This window comes from Tachyglossus aculeatus, chromosome 4 (assembly GCF_015852505.1).
Source record: "Tachyglossus aculeatus isolate mTacAcu1 chromosome 4, mTacAcu1.pri, whole genome shotgun sequence".
Taxonomy (NCBI): Eukaryota; Metazoa; Chordata; class Mammalia; order Monotremata; family Tachyglossidae; genus Tachyglossus; species Tachyglossus aculeatus.
The window spans coordinates 46,308,658-46,326,529 of record NC_052069.1 but is presented as its reverse complement, the minus strand read 5'-3'; the positions used below and the strand labels follow the sequence as shown (position 1 = coordinate 46,326,529).

Genomic DNA, 17,872 nt, shown 5'->3' with positions numbered 1-17,872 from the left:
TGCTTACTGTGTGCAGAGCTCCGTACTAAGCCCTTGGGAGGCAACTTGTACTTCCCAAGCGCTTAGTACAGTGCTCTGCACACAGTAAGCGCTCAATAAATACGATTGAATGCATTGAATGAAATAAGTACCATGTAACGATAAACAGGCACAGTCCCTGCCCACAATGGGTTTACAGTCAATCAATCAACCAATCGTATTTATTGAGCGCTTACTGTGTGCAGAGCACTGTACTAAGCGCTTGGGAAGTGCAAGTCTAGAGGAGAAGACAGACATTAATATAAATAAATAAATTACCAATATGGTGCCCAACAGATCATTGGTGATCTTTGATAAGCTTGGCAGAGGAAACCTGCAGTCAATAATAATAATAATAATAATGGCATTTATTAAGCGCTTACTATGTGCAAAGCAAGGAAACTAGAAAAAGAGCAGGAGCGTGGGAGTCAAAAGGACCTGGGTTCTAATTCTGCCTCCACCTCTTGTCTGCCCTGTGCACTTGGGCAAGTCACTTCACTTCTCCGGGCCTCAGTTCCCTCATCTGTAAAATGGGGTTTAAGCCTGTGAGCCCCATATGGAACAGGGATTGTGTCCAACCTGTTTAACTTGTATTCATTCATTCAGTCGTACTTATTGAGCGCTTACTGTGTGCTGAGCACTGGGCTAAGCGCTTGGAAAGTGCAGCTTGGCAACAAATAGAGACAATCCCTAGCCAACAACAGGCTCACAGTCTAGAAGGGGGGGAGACAGGCAACAAAATAAAAGCAAGTAGATAGGCATCAGTAGAATCAAGACAAATAAATAGAATTATAGATATAGACATATCATTAATAAAATAAATCTTATTTTATTTATAAGTTAAGTACAGTACTTATTAGTATTAGTATTTATTAGTTATTTTATTATTTATTATTATTTTATTATTTATTATTATATTATAATAGATAATATTATTATATTATTTATTTTATTATTTATTATTAATAGTTTATTTATTAATGCTTATTAGTATTTATAAGATAAGTACGGCTTAGTACAGTCCCTGGCACATAGCGAGCGCTTAAATAACAAAATTTATTTATTTTATTTTGTTAATATGTTTTGTTTTGTCGTCTGTCTCCCCCTCCTAGACTGCGAGCCCGCTGTTGGGTAGGGACCGTCTCTAGATGTTGCCGACTTGGACTTCCCAAGCGCTTAGTCCAGTGCTCTGCACACAGTAAGCGCTCAATAAAGACGATTGAATGAACGACTGAATAAGGAAAAAGAGACACGAGAGGAAAGATAAATGTATGCTATTTACAGTAATTGCTATCCGAAGTGATTTAGTATTGGCTAGGAACATGGGAAAATAATGATGGTATTTGTTGAGTGCTTGCTATGTGCCAAGCATTGTTCTAAGTGCTGGAGATGTCCCTACTCCCCATCATCATCATCATCAATCGTATTTATTGAGCGCTTACTGTGTGCAGAGCACTGTACTAAGCGCTTGGGAAGTACAAATTGGCAACATATAGAGACAGTCCCTACCCAACATCCCCCCTGCCTTACTTCCTTCCCCTCCCACAGCACCTGTATATATGTATATATGTTTGTACATACTTATTACTCTATTTTACTTGTACATGTCTATTCTATTTATTTTATTCTGTTAATATGTTTCATTTTGTTGTCTGTCTCCCCCTTCTAGACTGTGAGCCCGCTGTTGGGTAGGGACTGTCTATATGTTGCCGACTTGTACTTCCCAAGCGCTTAGTACAGTGCTCTGCACACAGTAAGCGCTCAATAAATACGATTGAAGAAGAAGGGAAAATACTGTGTCCGACCCGACTGTCAAGCGAAGCTGCGTGGCTCAGTAGGAAAGAGCCCGGGCTTTGGAGTCAGAGGTCATGGGTTCAAATCCCGGCTCCGCCAATTGTCAGCTGGGTGACTTCGGGCAAGTCACTTCACTTCTCTGGGCCTCAGTTCCCTCATCTGGAAAATGGGGATTAAATCTGTGAGCCCCACGAGGGACAACCTGATCACCTTGTAACCTCCCCAGCGCTTAGAACATCATCATCATCATTAATCGTATTTATTGAGCGCTTACTATGTGCAGAGCACTGTACTAAGTGCTTGGGAAGTACAAATTGGCGACATATAGAGACAGTCCCTACCCAACAGTGGGCTCGCAGTCTAAAAGAACCAGTGCTTTGCACATAGTAAGCGCTTAATAAATGCCATTATTATTAAGTGCTCTCCGAAGGGAGGCCCACCTGGTCACGCAGACTCACCACGTGTCTAGAAAGAAATTATTGAAAAACAAAAAAATCCCGGGGGGAGCAAAAAGGAAGGCTTCCCGAACTAAAGCAGTCCAGCGAAGGGATGATATCGTACTGTCCCTCAACTCCTTGCGAAGATTCATTCATTCATTCATTCAATCGTATTTATTGAGCGCTTACAGAGCACTGGACTAAGCGCTTGGGAAGTACAAGTTGGCAACATGAAGATCAAAATCAATTTACGCAATGGACATTGTAGTGGACATTAGGAACTGGACATTCAGTCGACGAGGCGTCGAGGAAACCCGTCCAGTTTTATGAGAAACAGGAAATCTTTGATCCGCATTTCTAGCACTCTCTCATCTCTGGAATTCACCCAGGGGGATAATGGAATTCCTGTGCCAGTGTGGGGGGAAAAAATAATGTGTAGGAGTTGGCCCAGATGTAGATTTGATTGGGAGCCATCTGCCCGTGGCTAATTATACACTTCCTCCAGCTGATTTAGACCCACACACCCAAGCCAGCCCTGGCTCTCTAGGACATTTTTCTGGAGGCCGAACGTTCCCTGGGTGACCTTGAACATCCCTTAAACCTGTCAATTACACAGGCTTTATGTAATTCCCCCTCCATCCCAGTTAAACATGTGAATATTGTTGAATCAATCAATCAATCAATCGTATTTATGGAGCGTTTACTGTGTGCAGAGCACCGGACTAAGCGCTTGGGAAGTACAAGTTGGCAACATGAAGATCAAAATCAGTTTACAAAATGGACATTGTAGCGGACATTAGGAACTGGACATTCAGTCGACGAGGCGTCGAGGAAACCCGTCCAGTTTTATGAGAAACAGGAAATCTTTGATCCGCATTTCTAGCACTCTCTCGTCTCTGGAATTCACCCAGGGGGATAATGGAATTCCTGTGCCAGTGTGGGGGGAAAAAATAATGTGTAGGAGTTGGCCCAGATGTAGATTTGATTGGGAGCCATCTGCCCATGGCTAATTACTTCCCAAGCGCTTAGTACAGTGCTCTGCACATAGTAAGCGCTCAATAAATATGATTGATTGATTGCTAATTATACACTTCCTCCAGCTGATTTAGACCCACACACCCATGCCAGCCCCGGCTCTCTAGGACATCTTCTGGAGGCCGAACGTTCCCTGGGTGACTTTGAACGTCCCTTAAACCCGTCGTTTACACAGGCTTTATGTAATTCCCCCTCCATCCCAGTGAAAGATCATCATCAATCGTATTTATTGAGCTCTTACTGTGTGCAGAGCACTGTACTAAGCGCTTGGGAAGTCCAAATTGGCAACATATAGAGACGGTCCCTACTCAGTGGAAAGAGCCCGGGCTTTTGGAGTCAGAGGTCATGGGTTCAAATCCCGGCTCCACCACTCGTCAGCTGTGTGACTTTGGGCAAGTCACTTCTCTCTGGGCCTCAGCGACCTCATCTGTAAAATGGGGATGAAGACTGGGAGCCCCCCGCCCCCCCCCCCCCGTGGGACAACCTGATCACCTTGTAACCTCCCCAATCAATCAATCAATCAATCAATCGTATTTATTGAGCGCTTACTGTGTGCAGAGCACTGTACTAAGTGCTTGGGAAGTCCAAGTTGGCAACATGTAGAGACGGTCCCTACCCAACAGCGGGCTCACAGTCTAAAAGTGGGAGACAGAGAACAAAACCAAACATACTAACATTGTAGTGGACGTTATGAATTGGACATTCAGTCGACGAGGCGGCGAGGAAACCCGTCCAGTTTTATGAGGAATAGGAAATCCTTGATGCGCATATAGAGACGGTCCCTACCCAACAGCGGCCTCACAGTCTAGAAGGGGGAGACAGAGAACAAAGCATATTAACAAAATAAAATAAATAGAATAGATATGTACAAGTAAAATAAATAAATAAATAGAGTAATAAATATGTACAAGCATATATACGTAAACCCATCATTTACACAGGCTTTATGTAATTCCCCCTTCATCCCCCCATCTTACCTCCATCCCCCCCATCTTACCTCCATCCCCCCAACTTACCTCCTTCCCTTCCCCACAGCACCTGTATATATGTTTGTACATATTTATTACTCTATTTATTTTACTTGTACATATCTATTCTATTTATTTTATTTTGTTAGTATGTTTGGTTTTGTTCTCTGTCTCCCCCTTTTAGACTGTGAGCCCGCTGTTGGGTAGGGACTGTCTCTATATGTTGCCAATTTGTACTTCCCAAGCGCTTAGTCCAGTGCTCTGCACACAGTCAGTGCTCAATAAATACGATTGATGATGATGATGATCCCAGTGAAAGACGTGAATATTGTTGACTCCTCTTCTCACCCGCCCTGTAGGAGGTAGATGAACCTGCTGTGTGACCTTGGGCAAGTCACTTAACTTCTCTAGCCTCAGTTACCTCATCTGTAAAATGGGGATTAAGACGGCGAGCCCACTGTTGGGTCGGGGCCGTCTCTATATGTTGCCAACTTGGACTTCCCAAGCGCTTAGTACAGTGCTCTGCACACAGTAAGCGCTCAATAAATACGATCGATTGATTGATTGACTGTGAGCCCCACGTGGGACAACCTTGATCACCTTGTATCCCCCCAGCGCTTAGAACAGTGCTCTGCACATAGTAAGCGCTTAACAAATGCCATCGTTATTATAATGATTAGATGGACCCCAGAAGGGAAATTTGTGTCTTCTCACCTGGCCCGCCATAACAACTCGCAGCGTGGCGTGGTGGATAGAGCACGAGCTTGGGAGTCAGAAGGTCCTGGGTTCTAATCCTGGCTCCGCTGCTTGTCCGCCGTGCGACCGTGGGCAAGTCACTTCACTTCTCTGTGCCTCGGTTCCCTCGTCTGTAAAATGGGAATTGAGACTGTGAGCCCCATATGGGACGGGGACTGTGTCCAACTCATTCATTCACCCGTATTTATTGAGCGCTTACTGTGTGCAGAGCACTGTACTAAGTGCTTGGGAAGTACAATTCAGCAACAGATAGAGACAATCCCTGCCCACAGTGGGCTCACAGTCTAGAATGGGGGGAGAGGGGCATCTAAACTAGCATCAGTTAAGCGCTTAATACAGTGCTCTGCACACAGTAAGCGCTCAATAAATACGATTGATGATGATCAGTAGCATCGTATCCACCCCAGTGTTTAGTACAGGGCCAGGCACAAAGTAAGGGCTTAACAAATACCATTATAATAATGATGGCATTTGTTGTTGCCTACTTGTACTTCCCAAGTGCTTAGTACAGTGCTCTTCACACAGTAAGCGCTCAATAAATATGATTGATTGATTAAGCACTTCCTATGTGCAAAGCACTGTTCTAAGCGCTGGGGGGATACAAGGTAATCAAGGTTGTCCCACGTGGGGCTCACAGTCTTAACCCCCTTTTTCCAGATGAGGGAACTGAGGCCCAGAGATGTGAAGTGACTTGCCCAAAGTCACACAGCTGACACTTGGCAGAGCCGGGATTTGAACCCATGACATAATAATAATAATAATGGCATTTATTAAGCACTTACTATGTGCAAAGCACTGCTCTAAGCACTGGGGAGCCCCTTCCTTCCTCTCCCCCTTGTCCCCCTCTCCATCCCCCCCATCTTACCTCCTTCCCTTCCCCACAGCACTTGTATATATGTTTGTACATATTTCTTACTCTATTCATTTATTTTACTTGTACATATCTATTCTATTTATTTAATTTTGTTAGTATGTTTGGTTTTGTTGTCTGTCTCCCCCTTTTAGACTGTGAGCCCACTGTTGGGTAGGGACTGTCTCTATGTGTTGCCAATTTGTACTTCCCAAGCACTTAGTACAGTGCTCTGCACATAGTAAGCGCTCAATAAATACGATTGATTGATTGATTGATTGATTTTAGACTGTGAGCCCATTGTTGGGTAGGGACTGTCTCTATATGTTGCCAACTTGTACTTCCCAAGCGCTTAGTACAGTGCTCTGCACACAGTAAGCGCTCAATAAATACGATTGATTGATTGGGGAGGTTACAAGGTGATCAGGTTGTCCCATGGGGGGGGGCTCCCAGTCTTCATCCCCATTTTACAGATGAGGTCGCTGAGGCCCAGAGAAGTGAAGTGACTTGCCCAAAGGCACCCAGCTGACATGTGGCGGAGCCGGGATTCGAACCCGTGACCTCCGACTCCCAAGCCCGGGCCCTTTCCACTGAGCCACGCTGCTTCTCAAAATTGCAAAGGCCAGCCGAGGGTATCGATTGCTTTAATCACCGAAAGAAAGCGTTGGCGTTGGCCGGGGACCGAACCCGGGTCAACTGCTTGGAAGGCAGCCGTGCTCACCGGTGTACCACCAACGCATAGAACAGTGCTTGGCACATAGTAAGCGCTACTAGTAACAAATACCATCATTTTTATTATTAACAACACCTCATTCTTCGGCCAAGCCCTCTCGGCCACGTCCTGCCTCCGGCCTGGAACGCCCTCCCACCTCAGATCCAACAGACCATTACTCTCCCCGCCTTCAAAGCCTTATTGTAAATTCCCCAGCGCTTAGAACAGTGCTTGGCACATAGTAAGCGCTACTAGTAACAAATACCATCATTTTTATTATTAACAGCACCTCATTCCTTGGCCGCCCTCTCGGCCACGTCCTGCCTCCGGCCTGGAACACCCTCCCACCTCAGATCCAACAGACCATTACTCTCCCCGCCTTCAAAGCCTTAATGTAAATTCCCCAGCGCTTAGAACAGTGCTTTGCACATAGTAAGCGCTTAATAAATGCCATCATTATTATTATTATTATTATTATTGAAGGCACATCTCCTCCAAGAAGCCTTCCCCGACTAAGCCCCCCGTTTCCTCTTCTCCCACTCCCTTCTTCGTCCTCCTGACTTCCTCCCTTCAATCTTCCCCCTGCCCAGCCCCACAGCATTCATTCAATCGTATTTATTGAGCGCCTACTTGTGTGCAGAGCACTGGACTAAGCTCTTGGGAAGTACAAGTTGGCAACATATAGAGACGGTCCCTACCCACTCGTGTGCTTATTGGTGATTTATTTATATTAATGTCTGCAGCTCATTTTGGGCAGGGAAGGTATCAGTTTATTGTTGTACTATACCCTCCCGAGCGCTTAGTATAATACTCTGCGCACCGTAAGCGCTCAGGAAATACAACTGACTGACCTGGAGATTGATAGCCTTGGGTGGGGTGGAGTGAATTATTTGGCTGTCGGTGCATCCTTTTTTTTTTTTTTTTAAGTTCACTCATTCATTCAATTGTATTTATTGGGCGCTTACCATGTGCAAAGCACTGGACTAAGCGCTTGGGAAGTCCAAGTTGGCAACATATAGAGACGGTCCCTACCCAACAGCGGGCTCACAGTCTAGAAGAGAACAAAACCGAACATATTAACAAAATAAAATAAATAGAATAAACATGTACAGTTAAAATAAATAGAGTAATAAATACATACAAACATATATGCATATATACAGGTGCTGTGGGGAGGGAGAGGAAGGAGGGGGCTCAGTCTGGGAAGGCCTCTTGGAGGAGGTACTTCCCAAGCGCTTAGTACAGTGCTCTGCACACAGTAAGCACTCAGTAAATGCGATTGATTGATTGATTGAGGTGAGCTCTCATCACAACACTGATGGAAAACCAGAGAACTCCAAACCTTGTACTGAGAGGAACTCCTGGATAGGGATAAGTGGCCTCTCTGACGCCTTTCATCTGTTTAATACATTTGGTCTTGATGTTCCCTAATTTTGTAGTTTTCTCATCGTCTCTGAGGCGTGACTTTCTTCTCTGTACATCATCTCCTCTGCCTTAAACCGTAAGCTCCTTGTGGACAAGGGCCATTTCTGTAGGTAACTTTGTGGTAAATGGGGTGCAGCGAGAACCGTGCACTGCTGGAAGTAGGCTTCTCAGTGAAAAATTGTTGATGACAAGGAAAGGCCAAAGGGTAAGAAGAAAAAGGAGGCAACCGCAAGGAGTCTGTGTAATCCACAAATTGTATAATTAAGTACTGGCCAGTCAGGAAATTCCACCGGGCAGAGGGTGTGATTATCTTCCAGTCTAAGATACTCACACACTTGGGAGATATGCTCATTTCCAAGTCTGACCTGGAGATCGATAGCCTTGGGGGAGTGGGGCCTTGGGTGGGATGGGGTGAACTATTTGGCGGTCAGTGCATCCTTTTTTGGTTTAAGTCTGTCCTGGAGATCGATAGCCTTGGGGGAGTGGGGCCTTGGGTGGGATGGGGTGAACTATTTGGTTGTCAGTGCATCTTTTTTTTTTAAGTCTGACCTGGACATCGATAGCCTTGGGGGAGTGGGGCCTTGGGTGGGATGGGGTGAACCATTTGGCTGTCAGTGCATCCTTTTTTGGTTTAAGTCTGACCTGGAGATCGATAGCCTTGGGGGAGTGGGGCCTTGGGTGGGATGGGGTGAACTATTTGGCGGTCAGTGCATCCTTTTTTTTTTTGTCTGACCTGGAGATCGATAGCCTTGGGGGAGTGGGTCCTTGGGTGGGATGGGGTGAACTATTTGGCGGTCAGTGAATCCTTTTTTGGTTTAAGTCTGACCTGGAGATCGATAGCCTTGGGGGAGTGGGGCCTTGGGTGGGATGGGGTAAACTATTTGGCTGTCAGTGCGTCCTTTTTTTTTTTTTAAGTCTGACCTAGAAATCAATAGCCTTGGGGGAGTGGGTCCTTGGGTGGGATGGGGTAAACTATTTGGCTGTCAGTGCGTCCTTTTTTTTTTTTAAGTCTGACCTAGAAATCAATAGCCTTGGGGGTGTGGTTCCTAGGGTGGGATGGGGTGAACTATTTGGCTGTCTTTGCATCCTTTTGTTTTTTTAAGTCTGACCTAGAAATCGATAGCCTTGGGGGAGTGGGTCCTTGGGTGGGATGGGGTAAACTATTTGGCGGTCAGTGCATCCTTTTTTTTTTTTTTTAAGTCTGACCTGGAGATCGATAGCCTTGTGGGAGTGGTTCCTAGGGTGGGATGGGTTGAACTATTTGGCTGTCTTTGCATCCTTTTTTTTTTTAAGTCTGACCTAGAAATCAATAGCCTTGGGGGGGGGGGGGGGGGTTCCTAGGGTGGGATGGGGTGAACTATTTGGCTGTCTTTGCATCCTTTTTTTTTTAAGTCTGACCTAGAAATCGATAGCCTTGGGGGAGTGGGTCCTTGGGTGGGATGGGTTAAACTATTTGGCGGTCAGTGCATCCTTTTTTTTTTAAGTCTGACCTGGAGATCGATAGCCTTGTGGGAGTGGGGCCTTGGGTGGGATGGGTGAGCTATTTGGCTGTCAGTGCATCCTTTTTTTTTTAAGTCTGACCTGGAGATCGATAGCCTTGGGGGAGTGGGTCCTTGGGTGGGATGGGGTGAACTATTTGGCGGTCAGTGCATCCTTTTTTTTTTAAGCCTGACCTGGAGATCGATAGCCTTGCGGGAGTGGGGCCTTGGGTGGGGTGAACTATTTGGCTGTCAGTGCATCCCTTTTTTAAAAAAATGGTATATTCATTCATTCATTCAGTCGTATTTATTCATTCATTCATTCAATCGTACTTATTGAGCGCTTACTGTGTGCAGAGCACTGTACTAAGCGCTTGGGAAGTACAAGTTGGCAACATATAGAGACAGTCCCACTTCACACTGCATCTGCCTCTTTTCTGCTCCTTCTGCCACCACTCAGCTGTGTGACTTGGGGCAAGTCACTTAACTTCTCTGAGCCTCAGTTCCCTCATCTGTAAAATGGGGATGAAGACGGTGAGCCCCACGTGGGACAACCCGATCACCTTGTATCCTCCCCAGTGCTTAGAACGGTGCTTGGCACATAGGAAGCGCTTAACAAGTAACATAGTAAGCGCTTTACTTGGGTTTTTTTTTGTTGTCTTCTCCCCCTTCTAGACTGTAAGCCCGTTGTTGGGTAGGGACCGTCTCTACCTGTTGCCAAATTGTGCAGCGTGGCTCAGTGGAAGGAGCCCGGGCTTTGGAGTCAGAGGTCATGGGTTCAAATCCCGGCTTTGCCAATTGTCAGCTGTGTGACTTTGGGCAAGTCACTTCACTTCTCTGGGCCTCTGTTCCCTCATCTGGAAAATGGGGATTAAGAATGTGAGCCCCCCGTGGGACAACCTGATCACCTTGTATCTCCCCCAGCGCTTAGAACAGTGCTTTGCACATAGTAAGTGCTTAATAAATGTCATTATTATAATGAGTAGTAGTACAGTGCTCTGCACACAGTAAGTGCTCAATAAATACAATTGAATGAATGGGTGAACAACTGCCAACGTGGCTCAGTGGAAAGAGCCCGGGCTTTGGAGTCAGAGGTCAGGGGTTCGAATCCCGGCCCCACCACAAGTCTGCTGTGTGACCTTGGGCAAGTCACTTAACTTCTCTGAGCCTCAGTTACCTCATCTGTAAAAATGGGGATTAAGACTGTGAGCCCCACGTGGGACAACTTGATCACATTGTATCCCCCCCAGCGCTTAGAACGGTGCTTTGCACATAGTAAGCGCTTAACAAATGCCATCATTATTATTATTATTATTATTATTATTATTATTCCCCAGATCTCCTCAAAGAGCCTTTGAGGGTAGGGCAGGCAGCCAAGGCAGCAGTTTACCGGTCCACAGGTAATTCAGTCCTTGAAGAGGTAAAGTGCTTGTTTCTCACGAAAAGTAGAGTAAGCAGGGTAGTCTAGTGGAAAGAGCACTGGCCTGGAGTCCAGGCGTTAAAATAAGTTACAGAGAAGGGAAAGGTAGAGTATAAAGATACGCACATCATGGCTGCGGGGGTGAGGTGGAGTGGGGTTAGCTCTACTGATCCTCTGTTGTCTTTTACACTGTGAGCCCACTGTTGGGCAGGGACTGTCTCTCTATGTTGCCAATTTGTACTTCCCAAGCGCTCAGTACAGTGCTCTGCACACAGTAAGCGCTCAATAAATGTGATTGATGATGATGATGTTGTCAGGTCACTGAGGGGCAGAGATCTGACTTCTAAAATGATTCACCGAGGGCCCTTTTTTAAACCAGCAGGTGAAATAAATTCAATCTGCCTCTTCCAGATCTGGACTCTGAAAGTCCAGGAAATGGAAAGTCAGGGTGGAGCCTAATAATAATAACAAGAAGGGCATTTATTAAGTGCTTTCTATGTGCAAAGCCCTGTTCTAAGCACTGGGGAGGTTACAAATTGATCAGGTTGTCCCACGGGGGGCTCACAGTCTTCATCCCCGTTTTCCAGATGAGGGAACTGAGGCCCAGAGAAGGGAAGTGACTTTCCCAAAGTCACCCAGCTGACAATTGGCGGAGCCGGGATTTGAACCCATGACTTCTGACTTCAAAGCCCGGGCTCTTTCCACCGAGCCACGCCGCTTCTCTCGAAACGGCGCTTCTGGCTTTTGCTTCTGAAAATCAAAATAATTAAACTGTTTTTATTCATTGAATAGACTGGAGTATGGGCGGAACTTAAGAAGATTGAAGACAACTTCTTAAAGCCACTACATACTGGACTTAATATGTCGAGGGCACACTATGAAGCAGAAATTAGGAGTAAAAAGGAAAACAGGCAAGGTGGGTTACCTATATTTCTTTACTGGATGGGTATTAATGTGCTGGAAGTTAAATGAATTTTAGAGCAGTTTTTTTTACCATGAGGTTTCTTTCGTAACAAAATGGCATATTCTGGCATTCTATGAATAATTTTTTGACTATACACTTGGCTGTTTATCCTTTAAGCATTTTGATACTTGCCTCAACCCTGCTTCACTTTTGTACATATCCTTAAACTCTGCTATTTCCTTTCTCTATAATTTGTTTTAATGCCTGTCTTGTAAACTATAAGCTACTCGTGGGCAGGGACTACATCTTAGAGAAGCAGCGTGGTTCAGTGGAAAGCACACAGGCTTGGGAGTCAGAGGTCGTGGGTTCTAATCCTGGCTCCGCCACTTATCAGCTGTGTGACTTCGGGCAAGTCGCTTAACTTCTCTGTGCCACAGTTACCTCATATGGAAAATGGGGATTTAAGACTGTGAGCCCCACATGGGACAACTTCATTACCTTGTATCTACCCCAGTGCTTAGAACAGTGCTTGGCACATAGTAAGCACTTAACAAGAACCAAAAGTATTATTATCATCTTTCATTCATTCATTCAATCATATTTATTGAGTGCTTACTGTGTGCAGAGCAATGTACTAAGCACTTGGGAAGTCCAAGTTGGCAACATCTAGAGACGGTCCCTACCCAACAGTGGGCTCACAGTCTAGAAGGGGGAGACAGAGAACAAAACAAAATATATTAACAAAATAAAATAAATAGAATAGTAAATATGTACAAGTAAAATAGAGTAATAAATCTGTACAAACATATATACAGGGGCTGTGGGGAGGGGAAGGAGGTAGGGTGGAGGGGATGGGGAGGGGGAGAGGAAGGAGGGGGCTCAGTGTGGGAAGGCCTCCTGGAGGAGGTGAGCTCTCAGTAGGGCTTTGAAGGGAGGAAGAGCTTGGCGGATGGGCAGAGGGAGGGCATTCCAGGCCAGGGGGAGGACGTGGGCCGGGGGTCGACGGCGGGACGGGAGAGAACGAGGCCCGGTGAGGAGGTTAGTGGCGGCAGAGAAGCGGAGGGTGCGGGCTGGGCTGGAGAAGGAGAGAAGGGAGGGGAGGTAGGAAGGGGCGAGGGGATGGACAGCCTTGAAGCCGAGGGTGAGGAGTTTCTGCCTGATGTGCAGATTGATTGGTAGCCACTGGAGATTTTTGAGGAGGGGAGTGACATGCCCAGAGCGTTTCTGCACAAAGATGATCCGGGCAGCAGCATGAAGTATAGATTGAAGTGGGGAGAGACAGGAGGATGGGAGATCGGAGAGGAGGCTGATGCAGTAGTCCAGTTGGGATAGGATGACAGATTGAACCAGCAGGGTAGCGGTTTGGATGGAGAGGAAAGGGCGGATCTTGGCAATGTTGCAGAGCTGAGACCGGCAGGTTTTGGCGACGGATTGGATGTGAGGGGTGAACGAGACAGCGGAGTCGAGGATGACACCAAGGTTGCGGGCTTGTGAGACGGGAAGGATGGTAGTGCCGTCAACAGTGATGGGAAAGTCAGGGAGAGGGCAGGGTTTGGGAGGGAAGATAAGGAGCTCAGTCATGGACATGTTGAGTTTTAGGTGGCGGGCAGACATCCAGATGGAGATGTCTTGAAGGCAGAAGGAGACGCGAGCCTGAAGGGAGGGAGAGAGAGCAGGGGCGGAGATGTAGATTTGGGTGTCATCAGCGTAGAGGTGATAGTTGAAGCCGTGGGAGCGAATGAGGTCACCAAGGGAGTGAGTGTAGATGGAGAACAGAAGGGGACCAAGCACTGACCCTTGAGGAACCCCCACAGTAAGGGGATGGGAGGGGGAGGAGGAGCCCGTCAAAGAGACTGAGAATGAACGACCGGAGAGATAAGAGGAGAACCAGGAGAGGACGGTGTCTGTGAAGCCACTTTCAGCTCTGTTGTATTGTACTTTCCCAAGCGCTTAGTACAGTGCACTGCACACAAGAACTTAATACCATTGATGAATTGATAGAGTCATTAAAAAAAGAACGGTCCTTTACAACTTCTTTGTAACACAAACCTTTGAGGAAAGTAACACTGTATTTAATCTTCAAAGTCTTGAATTCCCTACTGGTTCAAACCGAAGAGCCAAATGAGTGGACATTTCAGTTCAAGCTTAGCCACGGCTAAAGATTTCATTCAATTGAGACATTATCTACACCTAAAGATCAGTTAATTCACATTAAAATGGTCCTGAAAAATGTTTTTTTCTGTCTCCTCAAAGATTTCAAAATTCAAGTTCTGTTCCAATTTCAAGGAAAGTAAAATTAGAATCGGTTTTCAAATTGGTTTCCTGAGATCAGCATAAGTATTTACATCTCCACAGCAGTTATGTACGTTGTTTTTATGAGCAGTAACTTCTCCTACGGCTAGATTTTTTTTTTCTTCTTTGGTATGTGTTAAGGCACTGTAGTAAGCGCTGAGGTAGATACGAGCTTATCAGGGTGGGCACAGTTAATGTCCCACATGAAGGCTCACAGTCTTAATCCTCCCATTATAGATGAGGTAACTGAGTCACAGAGACATTAAGTGACCTGCCCAAGGTCACACAACGGACAAGTGGCAGAGCTGGGATTAGAACCCAAGATCTTCTAACTTCCAGGCCTATGCTGTGTCCACTAGGCCACACTGAGCACCTTGAGGGGGATCAAGCGCTTAGTACAGTGCTCTGCACACAGTAAGCGCTCAATAAATACGATTGAATGAATGAATGGTGTCTACCTAGACTGTTGTACTTTTCTAAGTGCTCACTATAGTGCTCTGGACAAAGTGAATGCTCAGTCAATACTACTGATTCATTGATTGGATTGCAATGCATTTTCTGCAGACCACCTTTTTCACAAGTAAAAATCATCTCCATAAGTTCAGAATTCCGTTCACAAAAATCCAAAAGCTAAACCCACTTTCCTATGGTGTTGTTAGCATTTTCAACAATAGTTATTACTTTTTACAAGTTTCTGCTCTTTGTAATCACTTCTCTGCCATTTTTGTCGATGGCTACAACTAGGAATAGGGTCTCTTTGAAGCAGGATGTAATTCCACTTCTATTAATAATAATAATAGTAATAATAATAATAATAATAATGGCGGTTATTAAGCGCTTACTATAATAATAATAATAATGTTGGTATTTGTTAAGCGCTTACTATGTGCCAAGCACTGTTCTAAGCACTGGGGAGGTTACAAGGTGATCAGGTTGTCCCACGGGGGGCTCACAATTTTAATCCCCATTTTACAGATGAGGTAACTGAGGCACAGAGAAGTGAAGTGACTTGCCCAAAGTCACACAGCTGATAGTTGGCAGAGCTGGGATTTGAACCCTTGACCTCTGACTCCAAAGCCCGGGCTCTTTCCACTGAGCCACAGCAGCTTCTCCGTGCAAAGCACTGTTCTAAGCGCCGGATATCGAGATCCAGGATTCAGTCTGTGCCTCTCTTCCTCATTCATTCAATCGTATTTATTGAGCACTTACTGTGTGCAGAGCAGTGTGTTAAGCGCCTGGGAAGTACAAGTTGGTAACATATAGAGACGGTCCCTACCCAACAGCGGGCTCACAGTCTAGAAGGGGGAAACAGACAAAAAACAAAACGAAAACGTATTAACAAAATAAAATGAATAGAATAGTAAATATGTACAAGTAAAATAGAGTAATAAATATGTACATTCATTCATTCAGTCAGTCAGTCGTATTTATTGAGCACTTACGGTGTGCAGAGCACTGTACTAAGTGCTTGGGAAGTACAAGTCGGCAACCCATAGAGACGGTCCCTACCCAACAGCGGGCTCACAGTCTAGAAGGGGGAAACAGACAAAAAAAAAAAAACAAAAGCATATTAACAAAATAAAATAAATAGAATAGTAAATATGTACAAGTAAAATAGAGTAATAAATAGGTGCATTCATTCAGTCAATCGTATTTATTGAGCGCTTACGGTGTGCAGAGCACTGTTCTAAGCGCTTGGGAAGTACAAGTCGGCAACCCATAGAGACGGTCCCTACCCAACAGCGGGCTCACAGTCTAGAAGGGGGAGACAGACAACAAAACAAAGCATGTTAACAAAATAAAATAAATAGAATAAATATGTACAAATTAAATACAGTAATAAATACGTACAAACATATATACATATATTCAGGTGCTATGGGGAGGGGAAGGAGGTAGGGTGGGGAGGATCATTTGTACATTCTTGATCGCGCAAAAACATCTCTGTAACAATCTTCAGCAGTCCATCATCAGCTTCTCAATACCAGGCTGAAGGTAAGTGATCACAGTGAGAATGAATAACGTGTATAAATTCAGCAATAATCCTGAGGAGTGTATTTTCTCTTTTCATTTTCCTACAGTTTGGTTTCTTTTAGACTTGCCTTAATTTTCTTTCGGGCTAAAAGCTTTTGTATTAGTCATTACATTAAAAATGACAGAATTATCATCTTTCTGTTACAGAATGCCACAAGTCTAAAAATCCTTGCACTTTGACAGTGGGTGGAGAGAAGATCCCAAACATGACTCCTGAAATGCAACTTCAGGTGAATTCAGACTTTTTCTAAGCTTTTAGATTTATGGAAATAAATTACTTGTAACCCCAAAAACGGTTTCTGTTGAGCATAAAAAAAGGTTTAACAGACATGAATAACATGAAGATCCCAAACATGACTCCTGAAATGCAACTTCAGGTGAACTCAAACTTTTTCCAAGCTTTTAGATTTATGGAAATAAATTACTTTTAACCCCCAAAATGGTTTCTGTTGATCATAAAAAAGGTTTAACAGACATGAATAGCATGAAGATCCCAAATATGACTCCTGAAATGCAAAGTCAGGTGAATTCAAACTTTTTCCAAGCTTTTAGATTTATAGAAATAAATTACTTGTAACCCCAAAAATGGTTTCTGTTGAGCATAAAAAAGGTTTAACAGACATGAATAACATGAAGATCCCAAACATGACTCCTGAAATGCAACTTTAGATGAATTCAAACTTTTTCCAAGCTTTTAGATTTATGGAAATAAATTACTTGTAACCCCAAAAACAGTTTCTGTTGAGCATAAAAAAAGGTTTAACAGACATGAATAACATGAAGATCCCAAACATGACTCCTGAAATGCAACTTCAGGTGACTTCAGACTTTTTCCAAGCTTTTAGATTTATGGAAATAAATTACTTTTAACCCCCAAAATGGTTTCTGTTGAGCATAAAAAAGGTTTAACAGACATGAATAACATGAAGATCCCAAACATGACTCCTGAAATGCAACTTCAGGTGACTTCAGACTTTTTCCAAGCTTTTAGATTTATGGAAATAAATTACGTGTAACCCCAAAAACGGTTTCTGTTGAGCATCAAAAAAGGTTTAACAGACATGAATAACCTGAAGATCCCAAACGTGACTCCTGAAATGCAACTTCAGGTGACTTCAGACTTTTTCCAAGCTTTTAGATTTATGGAAATAAATTACTTGTAACCCGAAAATGGTTTCTGTTGAGCATAAGAAGGGTTTAACAGACATGAATAACATTGATGTTTCTTGACATTTCAGGCTCTTCATTCAGCTCTTTTCACATTCGATTTGATAGAAAGTGTTCTGGCCCGAGTAGAAGAACTCATTGAAGCGAAAACAAAATGCCCATCAGAAGAAAATACTGGGGTAAAGTGAAGTTTCTGGATCCTAAACGGCCAATAAACAGTCAGCAAGGCAGCACTCTGAACACTAAAATTCAGGCATTCTAAAACTCTGTTTCTGTCACAATGCTGCTGGAAAATAAATGCTGCTTTTTTCATGTGCCCGCCTTCTTTGTTTCATGATTTGATTTTGTAGAGCAATAGGAAGAGGGAATGAGAAGAAGGAAAGGCCTCAGAAAAGACAGAGGAAGGAAATGCAGAGAAGGAAAAGGTAGCAGGAAATGCAAAAGGGAGTTAGTAATAATAATTAATAATGATGGTATTTCTTAAGCGCTTACTATGGGCCGAGCACTGTTCTAACTACTGGAGTTGATACAAGTTAATCAGGTTGGACACAGTCCCAGTCCCATAAGGGGCTCACAGTCATT

General features: G+C 44.4%; 1 protein-coding gene and 1 non-coding gene across 2 annotated transcripts in view; one reads left to right on the top strand and one right to left on the bottom strand.

The window, feature by feature from the left end:
* Window positions 1-17,611, top strand: part of GLMN (glomulin, FKBP associated protein) — an 83,776-nt gene extending 66,165 nt beyond the window's left edge. Inside the window, exons 16-18 of the mRNA XM_038745117.1 lie at window positions 11,686-11,809; window positions 16,271-16,353; window positions 17,362-17,611. Of these exons, the coding sequence (XP_038601045.1) occupies window positions 11,686-11,809; window positions 16,271-16,353; window positions 17,362-17,478 (324 nt within the window). The 3' untranslated portion in view covers window positions 17,479-17,611. The remainder of the gene's footprint in view (window positions 1-11,685; window positions 11,810-16,270; window positions 16,354-17,361) is intronic.
* On the bottom strand, window positions 6,525-6,596 carry TRNAG-UCC. The gene has a single exon. It is a non-coding gene; the product is annotated as a tRNA-Gly (tRNA).
* Window positions 17,612-17,872: the final 261 nt, after the last annotated feature.